The sequence below is a fragment of the Lathyrus oleraceus genome, chromosome 7 (genome assembly GCF_024323335.1).
Source record: "Lathyrus oleraceus cultivar Zhongwan6 chromosome 7, CAAS_Psat_ZW6_1.0, whole genome shotgun sequence".
NCBI lineage: Eukaryota > Viridiplantae > Streptophyta > Magnoliopsida > Fabales > Fabaceae > Lathyrus > Lathyrus oleraceus.
In genome coordinates, this window is record NC_066585.1 from 508080973 (window position 1) to 508094988 (window position 14016).

Below are 14016 nucleotides of genomic sequence, written 5' to 3' on the forward strand. Positions count from 1 at the left end.
CATGATGTTTTCAGTTGCAATTACTATATTTAAATTTTTTTCAATTAAGTTTGTGTCTAACTAAACCATTTTGAGTCCGGTTTGTGAGGACCGTCGTTTCCGACGGGACACGATAATGAAATTAGTTTAAAGTATTTATTAAATTCTATTTTGGTCTCTGTTTCTAAGTTAAATTAATACGATTTGTCACGAGAGTGAGAATCAATTAAGGTTCGAGCCAGCACTACGAGAGCGTGGGGGTCAAACCAGATAGTAGGAACGGGGCATCGATCCTAAAGAGGGCGAGAGAGTTTTTGGCATCGATTAGGATTTGTTCAGTTTTCAAAATGCGTTTCTAAGTTGAAATGGACGAGCGAGAGCAAAATCTCATGGTTATGGAGCATGGATTTATTCAATAGCGCGAGACTCTGAGGTTTAGTCTTTAAAATAATATTTTCTACTGAACACGATTTAACCATAAGTCTAAGTCAATCCGTTAGAGAGTTCCTAAGGTGCACGGAATCCATATTCCAATCTCTCTCTCTTTATTATCATATTTTCTAAGTTAACTTTAGTTTTAGTTTTTATTCGTTTAATAAAATAAATCATTCTCCTTAGCTCTACATAGCACCGATAGATAATATTAGTTCGATTATTAGTCCTTGTGGGTTCGATATCTTTTAAAACTACACGATAGATTGTGCACTTGCAGTTAGTAATCCGGCAAACTCATAGAGTCACGCGATCAAGTTTTTAGCACCGTTGTCGGGGATTAATTTGGTCAATATTGTGATTCCGTCGTTGTGCAATATAGACTAAAGTAACTTTTATTTTATTTACCCTTTAAACCATCGATTATATGCCAAGCACTCGCTAACAAGGAGAAGAGCTAGAACAATCAATTGACGAAGTCAAGCGTTTTATTAACTTACAACGCCGAATTCACGAATTCCGAATTAAGTACAATCTTCCTTTTCCAAAATCAAAATCAGAATCAGATCCAGAATCTGAACCAGTTATGGTTGAGGGACCACAAAACCGTCCTCTTAAGTATTATGTTGTTCCTTCTCAGGAGGAACCACACAACAATATTGTTGCCCCTGCCATCGAACAAAACGATTTTGAATTAAAACCCTCATTGTTGTCAGTCGTACAATAGAACCAATTCTTTGGTAGTCCTACATATGATCTAAACCTTCATTTATCAGTGTTTGTGCAGTACGCAGACACAATAAAAGCGAATGGTGCCAGCCCCAAAGCAATAAGACTATGTATTTTCCCTTTTTCTCTAAGAGATAGAGCTAGAGCTTGGCTCCAGTCTCTACCATTCAACTCTGTCACTAAATGGGACGAGTTGAAGAAAGTTTTCTTTGCATGATATTTCCCACCAAGCAAGACTGTTATGCTAAGAGCTCAAATAAACGGATTTAGGTAGAAAGGCAATGAATCTCTTTTCGACGCTTGGGAGAGATACAAGGACATGATGAGACTTTGTCCACACCATGGACTTGAGCAATTGATGATTATCCATACTTTCTATAATCATCTTTTGTATAACACTAAAATGAAGTTAGACGCTGCAGCTAGCGACGCTTTAATGGACAAACCTTATGAAGACGCCTATCAACTCATTGAAAACATGGCGCAAAACCATTTCCAATGGGAGGTGAGCGAACTTCTATAGAAAAATAAACTACGAAGACCAGAATGTACAAAGTCAATGGCATATACCACATCAATGCTAAAGTAGATGCTCTTACTCAAAAGATTGAGAACTTAACCATAACCAAGCAGCTATCGTAGCTGTTATGGCACCCAACTGCGAATCATGCGGAACCCCTGGGCACACTAATGTTGAATGTCAATTATTGACTAGTAATCCTATCGACCATGTAAACTACGCCCAAGGAAACCCATATTCCAACACCTGCAATCCTGGTTGGAGAAATCATCCAAACTTTTCTTATAAGAACAACAATGGTTTGTTTGCACCAAACCCAACACCTGATGTACCTTCAGGTTATGAGAAAGGAGCCCCTGTTTCTCCACAAGCACATAGAAATCCAAATCTCGAACTCATGATAGAAAACTTCATAAACGCCCAAGTTCAACAAAACAAATATTTCGCTAATCAAAATGCTCACGCGAGTGAGCTAATGAAACAAATGTAGGGTAAGCTTGATGTTATGGCTACCCATAACAAAATTTTAGAAACCCAAATTTCTCAAGCAGCCCAACAACAAGCAGCAACAGTAGCCCCAGCTGGAGCATTTCATGGTCAACCTCAACCAAATCCAAAAGGTCATGCTAACGCTATCACGGTACAAAGTGGGACAGAATTAGATGGACTAGTTGACCCAAGACTTCAAAATCCAGCCATGTATCAAGACTCTGATAAAGAAACTGAAATGGTAACAACCGATGATCAACCATAAAAACAAAAGGATAAAAGAGAGGAATACAAAAACGAAGAGGCCGTAGAGAAAGAAAAACCTTGTGTGCCTCCGCCACCATACAAACCACTTATACCTTATCCTCACAGACTTTCTAAGTCTAAAAATGAAGGGCAATTTAAGAAATTCGTAGAACTTCTGAAACAACTGAATATCATTATACCTTTCACAAAAGTTATTACACAAATGCCCTCATATGCTAAGTTCCTTAAAGAGATCTTATCTAATAAGAAAAATCTCGAGGATAATGATACTGATACACTTACTGTTAAGTGTAGCGCTATAATTCAAAATAGCATGCCTCCTAAGCTAAAAGATCCAGGTAGTTTTTCCATACCTTGTGTAAGTGGAAAGTTTGTCATAGACAAAGCTCTGTGCGACTTAGGAGCCAGTGTTAGTTTAATGCCCTTATCCATATGTGAAAAACTCAAATTAGGAGAAGAAAGACCGACGAGGATGTCTCTTCAACTAGCTGACCGTTATGTTAAATTTCCAGTTTGTATATGTCCTTATGCTTTGGTAACCCCACAAAAATACAAAAATATATATATGTCTTGATTTGCTTTGTTTGCAAGTTAGGGTTTTGGCATCAAGAAGTAAAAGGTATGTATCAATCAAGACTTAGTTGGATCATAGATATATCAAGGGCTCAAGAGGTTAGGTTCATAAGCAGATGAAAGTTTGAACACAACTGATGAAAAAGTCAACAGATGCTTAAAGTCAAAGTTTGATTTTTAAGATTTTTGGTCAACTATGGACTTTTCAAGTCAAGGATTATGAAAATATGATCATTGAAATCATTTGATCAAGTTTAGTCAAGAAAATCAAGGTTACTTGCAAAAATGGCAAAGATGGAGAATTTGAAATTTTTACTGTCCCTAATAAACATGTCCAAGTACCCAACTTTCCAAGGCCATAACTTATGATCCAAGCCACCATTTTCTTTGCTCCAACAATCAGATTAAAGACCTTGCTTCATACTTCAACTTTGTCCTAGATGATAAAACCTCAAAAAATGCACGAATAAGGAGATATGGGGCCATGAAGTGGATGATTCATTTGTTTGCCAAGTGGTAAAACACTTTGTGAAATTTTCAGCATGCTGACCTAGTCAAGTGACCAACTTTATGCCAATGTTTCACCAAGATCCCGACTTACTAAAGCAAAGTGATAAGCATGAAAGTTGTAGATCATGATTCCATCTTTCCAAAATGTCCAAGATCAAGAAATTCCCATGCTCGAGCTAAGAGAATCGAATTTGGGAAGACAACCTCATGGAATGGTTCATAAGTCAAATTCAAACCCAAAGTACACTACAAATCCAAACAAATCCACAAGTACATGTACTTCTTGCTTCTAAATATCACTCTAATCAGAAGATCACACACACTTTTGAGCCATTATCCAAGCAACCAAGCCATTACACAATGAATCATTCCATTTTAAAAATAAAGCTTACACTACCATTTGTGTAAAGTGGCTTTAACCCAACATTAAGTACCACTGAATCCCAAATGGCTTTGGCTCTGATACATACCAACTCTAAACAACAAGTCCACTCCTACACTTCGGACAAAGCTCAATAAAACACTCCAAGCCCCCCATACTTTTGTCATGCTTCCCACTTGGTGTTTTGTGCAAGAATCAACCAAGCAAGCAAACCAGTACAATGCACAATTATTTTATGATATTCAAGGCTTCTTGAACCCTCAAGGATCCATATAAATAGAGTACAAAGCCTCATTTATCCATACACCAAGCTTTCTAAGAAAAACTCCATTCTTTAGAGCTTTTCAACCTTAACCTCCATTCTCTCATTTGGCTCGTGCATTCTGCAAACCAAAGGTTGTAATCATCTTCTGGGAACTCATAAGCATTAGGAGAGGCATCACACAGTAGCTGAAAGTAGTGTTGAAGAGGCATTAGACCTTGCTCCAATAGGTATATTCTTTCACTTTGAAACTCATCATACATACGTCATTTCATTTTGATTTCTAAAGTAAATATGTAGCATTTATTGTGTTAAGAACGATCATTAGCTTACATGTCATTTATATTGTTGTTTATGTGAAATTATGTTGTCTGAAACCTAAAGTTTCAGTTCTGGTTTTTGCCTTCGTGCATCTCCATCTTTGAGTATTAGCCAAAACCTATGGTACCATTGTGTTCCTTGCATTTTTCTATGCGATTTTGATCTTTATTTCATGAAAAATGATTGCGAAATGAGAGAGATATGATTGATGGAAGACTGGAAAAATAGTGGGAAAAAGAAAACGAAAAAATGAGAGAGAGAGGTTGAAGATGATGCTGAGTTGGCATTGGAAAAAGTCCATGGTACCCCAAGGACGTGGGTTCGAACCTGGCCAGCATAATGTTTATTTTTTCTCACTTGTTAAATGTTCATTTTTCTTCATAAGTTCAAAAACCCATAAGTTCATGATCCCTTAACCTTTTTGACCCATTCTTTTTGCCATGTATTCATAAGAATGTCTATTTTATGATGATAACAAAAATTCCAAAAAAATATTATTTATTTCACCACTTTTTATTGGATAGAAAACATGTGCTTTTTAGGTGTTTTTAAGGATCCTAATCAATCTCTTTGGTTCATCTCTTGTTTTACCTTGTTGTTAAATGTTTGTATGATCATAGCACACTCTTTCAAGTGTTGATTGTTGTACTTAACATGTTTAAACTTGATTATTTTCACATCATGTCTAATTTGATTCACCTTGAAAACATGTTTGAATGAATGGTTAGGAGATGATTAGGGTTTCCACTTGCTTGTTTCTTATTCATGCCATGATTAGGGTTTAGGTCTAAACTTGTCCTTAACGTGTTCTTGCCTCTTGTTTAACTTGTATGCATAGTGATCCACTTAAGATTTTTACTTTGTCCATACCATGTTCATATGATCCATGTTTTGAATATCCTTCTCTCGTCACAACTTGACTTGACAACCAATATCTTGATTATGATACTTGTCTTATGTGGTTTGATACCCTTGTGTTGAGTAATGTACACTTATTTAAATCATGTCTTATAATTCTATCCCAATTTGTGATGTTATATCCATATCTTGTAATTCTTTATCACTTCATCCAAGTATTTCCTTTATAAACTCCCATGATGATTTAATACGTATCTCATACCTATTCATGTGCTATATCTTGTGGTGTTATGTAAATCTTTGTCATGTCTTGTTTATGATCATCATACTTCAAAAACATGTAAGTAGCTTGTTCATGGCTTACCAATTTATGTATCTTTATTTACCTAAATCCAAGGGAAAGGATCTTATGTTGACTTCTTAGTCATATACTGTCTGTTTGTTTGTTGATTTTATTTGTCCATTCATGCATTAATCCAACCCCCTTTTCAAACTAAAACACCCATTTAAAACTTGACTTACCTTTACTCAATGGATCTTTCAACTACACTTGAAAATGCTTTAGTAGACATGAAGCATTTCAAACACAACCTTTGACTTACTTTTAGTCAATGGATCTTTCAATTACAAATGCTTTAGTACACATGAAGCATATCAACTCAAACTTTGACTTACCTCTAGTCAAGTAACACTTTCCAAACCATTTTTTACCCCTTTTATTATCCCATCAAAAAAAATGCAAACAACTATTAAAAATATAGATAAAATCAAAAGGTTCTTGTAGAGTACTATAGATGTTTAGGGTGCTAATACCTTCCCTTTGCATAACCAACCCCCGTACCTTCAATCTCTACTTGCTTTGCTCCTAGTTTTACTATTTACTATGCATGTTTATTTTGGGTTTATTTTGAATATTTTCTCTTTCCTTTGGAAAAATAAAAGTTCTGTGGTGATATCAATGTTTTACGAGTCAAGTTAATCCAATAGCTTAGCCTTCGATTCTCACCGCGACAGAAACGGCGACTTAACTAGGGACACTTCCCAACCTATTTTGTTTTCATATATGTTTTATTATTTGTTTATTTATATTTGATTGGGTGATCTTTGTGTTAAGATAAGTCCTAACCCGGACTTCAATGCATATTGAGATAGGAGGGTGGTATAGTCAAGTTGGCTTGGGTGGAGTAATCCCGAACAAGCTAACTTGAGAATCCCCCAATCAGTGGAGGCCCCCTTAGGGATGGTATTTGTTGAACGAGCAATCGTGAAGACATTTGCTATCTTTAACCTGGGAGCCTGAGAAGTTGATGACTTTAGTATCCCTTTATCCTACTAAGCCTTGTTAGGATGTAGCATGGTGACTATGAAGGTGTAAACCTGAATTAGTTGATACACGATACTACACTCAGATGAGTTTCTCTTGAGAATATTATTGGTTGATAAGTAATTGTCCAAACCGGTAATATCTGAAAGATGGGATTATGACTCTGGGAACTTTCTTAGAACCTTGGTTCCCGTCTTGATGATAAACCCTTAGCACTTACCCTGTTGGGATGGTTAAACCCATGGCCTCATGCTCATGAAGTCAACCCTATGAACCCCATGTATTTGATATATTGCTTATGTTGGTTGATCTTGATGTGTTTGTGCATTCATACATTCACGCATTCATTAACATCATCTTAATTAAAGTCTTCAAAGAACTTAAAAGCATATGTTGCAAATATCATAGGAATCTTTCACTATGGATTTTGGAAGAAGAAGAACTCAAAAGTACACTTTCAAAAGTCTAAAATTGGAATGTTTAAGAGAGCTAGGATCTTTGGTGGTTAATCCCGAAGACTTCAAAGGTAGATATGAGAGACTTTTACCTCTTTTGAAGACCAATATGATGGAAGGGATTCTTGCTACATTGGTCCAATTCTATGATCCATTGTTCCGGTGCTTTACCTTTCCAGATTATCAGCTTGTGCCTACCTTGGAGGAGTTTTCTCACTTGATTGGCCTACCCATCCATGATCAAGTTCCTTTTTTCGGTTTAGAAGAAATTCCAAAGCATCAAGACATTACAGAAGCTACTCATTTAAAGATGTCTGAGATCAAAGCTAATATAACTACAAAAGGAGGAATTCTTGGCTTGCCTGCTAAATTATTGATAGAGGAAGCTCGTTATTTTGCTAGCATGAATAGTACGGATGCTTTTGAGGCTATTCTTGCCTTTCTTATCTATGGATTGTTCCTCTTCCCTAATGTTGACGACTTTGTTGACATTAATGTTATCAAAATATTCTTAATTGGAAATTTAGTTCCTACCTTGCTTGTAGATGTTTACCATTCAATCCATCTTAGGAATTTTCATAAGGGAGGAGTGATCATATGTTGTGTAACTCTACTCTACAAGTGGTTTATTTCACACTTGCCTCGATCTACTGCCTTTTGGGACCTTAAGGATGGTTTTCTATGGTCACAAAAGATTATGTCTCTCACTCATTCTGACATTGATTGGTTTGATCGTGCTTATGAGGGGGTGACAATTATTGATAGTTGTGGTGAGTTTCCTAATGTACCTTTTCTTGGTACAAAGGGGGGTATTAACTACAACCCAATTTTGGCTCGCCGTCAATTTGGATACCCAATGAAGGACAAGCCCAACACCATCTTCTTAGAGAGTTTCTTCTTCAAGGAAGGAGAGGACAACTAAGCATTCAAAGAAAAGATTATGCATGCCTGGCGCCACGTCCATAAGAAAAGAAGAGAGGTTCTAGGAAAGCTAGATTGCGTCTCTTTGGAGCCTTATCTCCAATGGGTGCAAGCTAGGGACGTCAGTTTGAAAATGCCTTATCCTCGACAAGAGCCTTTGCCTTTAACTATTAAAGAATCTTCTCTCATTTTCATTACTGACGCGGAGAAACTCAAGATTGCTTTGACTAGGGTGCAACGAGAAAAGGATGCTTGGAAGAATAAGTATCAAATCATCCATGCAGAGAATGAAGAGATTCAAAGACACTTGAAGCAGAGGAATGATGAAGAGCTTGCTAATAAGAAAAGAAAGGTGCGAGAGGGTTTATTTTCCTCTAGCATTGTTCCAGTTCTGGGTTCATATAATTGTCCTACCTCAGGCGCTTGGAAGATGATTATCGACAAGCTAGTGATTGAAAAGACTCAGATGAAGGACCGGATCAAAGAGCTTAATAGGAATCTACAAAGAGGGATTGGATTTTCTTCTTAGCAACTTCCTTAAGATTCTAGTTGTTTTCCTTGTATCTTTTGAAAGTGCACTTCAAAAATTGTAATCTTTCCAATATTAATGAAATGAGATTTTTTTTTATGGCCATCAAAAGAGTAATGTTTCTCTCCATGATGTTTGCAATAATTGTGTTTATTAAAGTTACTTAAAAGAAATTTACATTGAAGATCATGCATCATTCTAAGCATTACATTTTTTTTTGCATTCCCAAGACTTATCCTTGTCTTTCACTCCAATAGACAAACTATTTCACTAGTACAACACTCTAGCTAGTCATCAGAAAAGGATGGAACAACTTGAACAGGAAAATCAGGATCTCAGGGAAGAGGTTACTTCACTCAAAATCAATTTGGAGAGACTCACGACGATTATGGAAACGCTGGTGGCTGCTCAGAATCAGCCATCTCTAGAGACCATTCAAAGAACTGTAATTTCAGAAGTCGTATCTACGCCCATTTCTATGGCACCTGCGAATTCTCCTCAATATCAGATGCACCCCAATTTCCCTTGGGGCATGCCACCAAATTATACACCGGAAGGTTACCGCCCACAAGTTCCTGAAGCTCCCGTAGTGCTTGCTGTCATGTCTGTGCCACCTCCTGTGATAAACATTACTCCATACCACGAAGAGCCCGTCTTTCACGCCACTCCAAGTGAGAGTATAGGAGTATATGATAAAATGGATGATTTCCAAGATCAATTCGCTGAGATGCAAAGAGAGATTAAAGCCCCTAGGGGAAAATATCTATTTGGGAAGAATGCCCACGATCTATGCCTTGTGCCAAATGTCAAAATACCTGCCAAATTCAAAGTACCTGACTTTGAAAAGTACAAGGGAGATTCTTGTCCAAGGAGCCACTTAACTATGTATGCCCGAAAAATGTCCACTCAAACTGACAACCACCAGTTGTTGATTCACTACTTTCAAGACAGTTTGACTGGTGCCACTCTCAAGTGGTACATGAACTTGGATAGTGCCCATATCCGCACATTCAATGATATTGGTGAAGCTTTTATCATGCAATACAAGTACAATGTCGACATGGTTCCGGACAGAGATCAATTCCGGGCTATGTTCCAAAGAGACAAGGAAACTTTCAAAGAATATGCACAAAGATGGCACGAGGTATCCGCCCAGATTTGTCCTCCTCTCGAAGAAAGCGAAATGATTAAGATCTACTTAAAGACTCTAAGTTCTTTCTACTATGAACGAATGATTTCAAGCGCACCAAGTGACTTCACTGACATGGTGAATATGGGAATGCGTCTCGAAGAAGGTGTCTGTGAGGGGCGATTGGTTAAAGAAGGTGGTTCATCTAGCGGCGTCAGAAAGTACAGAGTTGGGTTCCCTAAGAAGAAAGAGCAAGACGTCAGTGCAGTGGTACACAGAAGACCAAGGAAGAGATATCAACAATAACATATTGCAGTGGTAGCTCCAGCCTACCAATCACAGTTCTTACAACAGCCACAACCACAATTTACATAACAACAACCTCAGTACATTCAACATAATACCATGCAACAGCAACAACGGCCTCAACAACAGGCCCGTCAATAATACAACAATAACCAAGTTCAAAGAAGACCTCAATTTGATCCAATACCGATGACTTACACAGAACTATTCCCATCTTTGGTCGACAAGAAACACATTCAAACTAGACCTCCTCCCCCTGTTCCAGAGAAACTTCCGTATTGGTACAAAGCTAACCAGTTTTGCGCTTACCACCAAGGGGCACCCGGACACAATCTAGAAGACTGTTATGGCTTGAAGTATGACGTCTAAAGATTGATCAAAAGAGGAATTCTATCTTTCAGAGATGTCAATCCAAATGTACAAGTCAATCCACTACCTCAACATGGAGGATCTTCTATCAACATGGTGGAAGGTTGCCCTAGTACTTTCAAAGTTTATGATGTACATTATCTAGAGGGAGATTTGGTTGAAATGCACCTTAAGTTGGGTGAGCTCATCTATATGACGCCACACAACTATGCAGCTTGCGGACTTTGTCGTACAACTCTTCGTGGTTGTCGCATTGTAAGGGAAGACTTACAAAAAGAAATAGACAACGGACTTATCCGAGTTGATCAAAATTGGAACTTCATTCAAGTCAATATGGTTAACGGCTGTTAGGGTAATTACCAAATCTACGATGTGATATTTGTGAGAGGATCTTTGGTTGAGATGCACAAAAGTTTGTTTCGGCTTTCTTTTGTTCCATCACATGATTATACCACTTGTGAAGTTTATTTGATAAACCCACGTGCATATTCCCTTGTGCGGAAGGATATCCAAGGATTGTTGGATGCATGAACTATCATCGTTGTCCATCCCAGAAACCTCGAGAACAATGACAATGTTATAATCCCTCAGTTCAACGTTCTTGAACCCTTGGAGATCACATTTGATAGTCGTAACTCTACAAAGTCGCCTTTGGTTATCTACTTAGCAGGCCCACCTCCATACCAATCTGACAAAGTCGTACCTTACAAGTACCAAGCTACCATGATCGAAGATGGGAAGGAGGTTCCTCTACCCTCTATGCCTTCTGTCGTCAACATTGTCGATGTAAGTGGGTCCACAAGAAGCGGGCGTGTATTCACTACGGTACCACCAAGAAATGTTGAAGCTTCAAATGAGAAGAAAACGCAAGTTAAGGCGTTGACTGTGAGCAATAAACCTGATATTATGGAAGAGTCCAGTGGGGCTAATATCAATTCAGAATTTGATGAGGTTTTGAGATTAATCAAGAAGAGCGAATACAAAATTGTGGATCAACTCCTACAAACCCCTTCCAAAATATCTGTTTTATCCCTGTTGATGAGTTCTGAGGCTCATAGGGAGGCTCTACAAAAGGTGCTCGAGCAAGCTTATATCGACCATGATGTAACGAGTGACCAATTTGACAACATCGTCGCTAACATAACTGCATGCAACAATTTGAGCTTCAGTCATGAAGAACTCCCATTAGAAGGCAAGGATCACAACATGGCTTTGCATATTTCCATGAATTGCCTTACTGATTCTCTATCCGGTGTATTGGTGGACACAGGTTCTTCACTCAACGTCATGCCAAAATCAACTTTGTCTAGATTGACTTTTCAAGGAGCTCTTATAAGATCTAGTGGGGTTATCATCAAAGCTTTTGACGATACTAGAAAGACTGTCATCGGCGAAGTGGATCTCCCCATGACCATTGGCCCACATACCTTTCAAATCACCTTTCAAGTGATGGATATCCTGCTTCTTACAGTTGTTTGTTGGGTCGCCCTTGGATCCATGAGGCCATGGTTGTCACTTCAACTCTTCACCAGAGGCTCAAGTTTGTAAGAAAGGGGAAGCTAGTCACAGTAGGTGGAGAAGAAGCTTTATTGGTGATTCACCTATCATCTTTTTATTTCGTTGATGCTGAGGACGAGATTGAAACCTAGTTTCAAACTCTATCTGTTGCTGACGAGAATGTACAAGAGAATGGAGCTTTCATTCATTCCTTCAATGATGAATGACAGTTACTCGAAGATGGCTCAACGAGTGGATGGGTACAAGTTGTGAGTCTCGCTGAAAACGTGAAGGCCTTGGCTTCTCACCTACATTTTCAAAGTTTTCTCAACAAGGCGCAGTTCTCCGTCCTATTCAAGAAACTTTCCGAAGTGGAGGATTCATCAATCCTACTCAATATGAAACAAATGTTGTCATTGAAGAAGACCCCGAAGAGGATGCACAAAGCTTCGTGACGCACGAGATGGTCTGCCAAAATTGGATAGTTGTTGACGTTCCTACGATTGTTCATGTTTCTAAGTAATATTTTATTGTCATTTTAAAAAAAATCCTTTCGTTCTACCCAAGACGAAATAGTATTTTGTTGGGATTTGTTTCAAGTTCCCCTTATCATTAATAAAAATGTTCATTTTGTCTTCCATTTCGTTTTATTTTTTTCCTTTCGAAAAATGGTAACCTAAAACGAACAAACAAAAATCACTTTCAATATCTGCATGCAAATTCCATCATTTTATCCTAAAAAACAAGCATAAATCATGTGTGTAGATTAATCAAAGTCACACCCATTGAAAGCAATTACCCTATGCCCTCTCCCAACTTTGATTTCCCTGTATTTGAGGCCGAAGAAGAAAGTTATGAAGAGATTCCATATGAGATATCCCGACTACTTGAACAAGAAGAAAATGCCATTCAGCCCCACAAAGAGCCAATAGAAGTTATTAACTTGGGTTTCGAAGAAGATAGAAAGGAGGTCAAGGTTGGGGCATCGCTCGTCCCGGATGTCAAGGAAAGAATGATAGATCTTCTCAGAGAGTATACATATGTATTTGCTTGGTCTTATCAGGACATGCCAGGTCTTGATACTGATATTGTGGAGCATCATTTGCCGTTGAAATCAGAATGTCTGTCGGTCAAGCATAAATTAAGAAGAACATGCCCAAACATGGCTCTCAAAATCAAAGAAGAGGTTTAGAAGAAAATTGATACTGGTTTTCTTATTACATCTAAGTATCCTCAATGGTTGGCCAACATAGTGCCCGTTCCAAAAAAAAAGATGGTAAAGTTAGAATGTGTGTCGACTACAGAGATTTGAACAAAGCCAGTCCAAAGGATGATTTCCCTTTACCTCATATTGATAAGAAAACCAATATCAATCAGATCAGAATGGCGCCCAAAGATAGGGAGAAAACATCATTTATTACACCTTGGGGAACATTCTGCTACAGAGTAATGCCTTTCGGTTTGAAGAACGTTGGTGCAACCTATCAGCGAGCCATGACAAAGCTCTTCCATGACATGATGCACAAAGAAATTGAGGTTTACATGGATGACATGATTGCTAAGTCCAAGACCGAAGAAGAGCATGTTGAGTATTTATTAAAGCTGTTTCAACATCTGAGGAAGTACAAACTCCGTCTGAACCCCAACAAATGTACTTTCGGTGTCCGTTCAGAAAAGCTACTAGGCTTCATTGTCAGCCAGCAAGGTATTGAGGTAGACACTGATAAAGTCAGAGCCATTCAAGAAATGCCTGAACCAATAACAGAGAAACAAGTCAGAGGATTCCTCAGATGTTTGAATTACATCTCCCGATTTATATCTCACATGACTACGACTTGTGGGCCAATTTTCAAACTTCTTCGCAAAGATCAAGGTTGTGTGTAGACTGAAGACTGCCAGAAAGCTTTTGATAGTATCAAGGAGTACCTGTTGGACCCTCCTATTCTGATTCCTCCAGTGGAAGGAAGACCTTTGATTATGTATTTGACCATATTAGAAGATTCCATGGGTTGTGTGCTCGGTCAACAAGATGAAACTAGAAGAAAGGAGCATGCCATTTACTATTTGAGTAAGAAATTCACAGATTGTGAGTCTCGATACTCTATGCTCGAAAAAACTTATTGTGCTTTAACTTGGGCTTCCCGTCGTCTCCGCCAATATATTC

The 14016-nt window shown here is 38.2% G+C and overlaps 1 protein-coding gene and 1 non-coding gene across 2 annotated transcripts; one reads left to right on the forward strand and one right to left on the reverse strand.

The window, feature by feature from the left end:
• Positions 1–1381: 1381 nt before the first annotated feature.
• On the reverse strand, positions 1382–1488 carry LOC127109367 (small nucleolar RNA R71). The gene has a single exon (XR_007796675.1). It is a non-coding gene; the product is annotated as a small nucleolar RNA R71 (small nucleolar RNA).
• Positions 1489–7066: 5578 nt separating this feature from the next.
• Positions 7067–8023, forward strand: LOC127104642 (uncharacterized). The gene has a single exon (XM_051041820.1). It carries the CDS (start codon positions 7067–7069, stop codon positions 8021–8023), a length of 957 nt encoding a protein of 318 aa, XP_050897777.1.
• The last annotated feature ends 5993 nt before the right edge of the window (positions 8024–14016 follow it).

Excerpts from the sequence above, each read along its gene's own strand:
- LOC127104642 (XM_051041820.1), top strand. The coding sequence starts at position 7,067 with ATGGATTTTGGAAGAAGAAGAACTCAAAAGTACACTTTCAAAAGTCTA.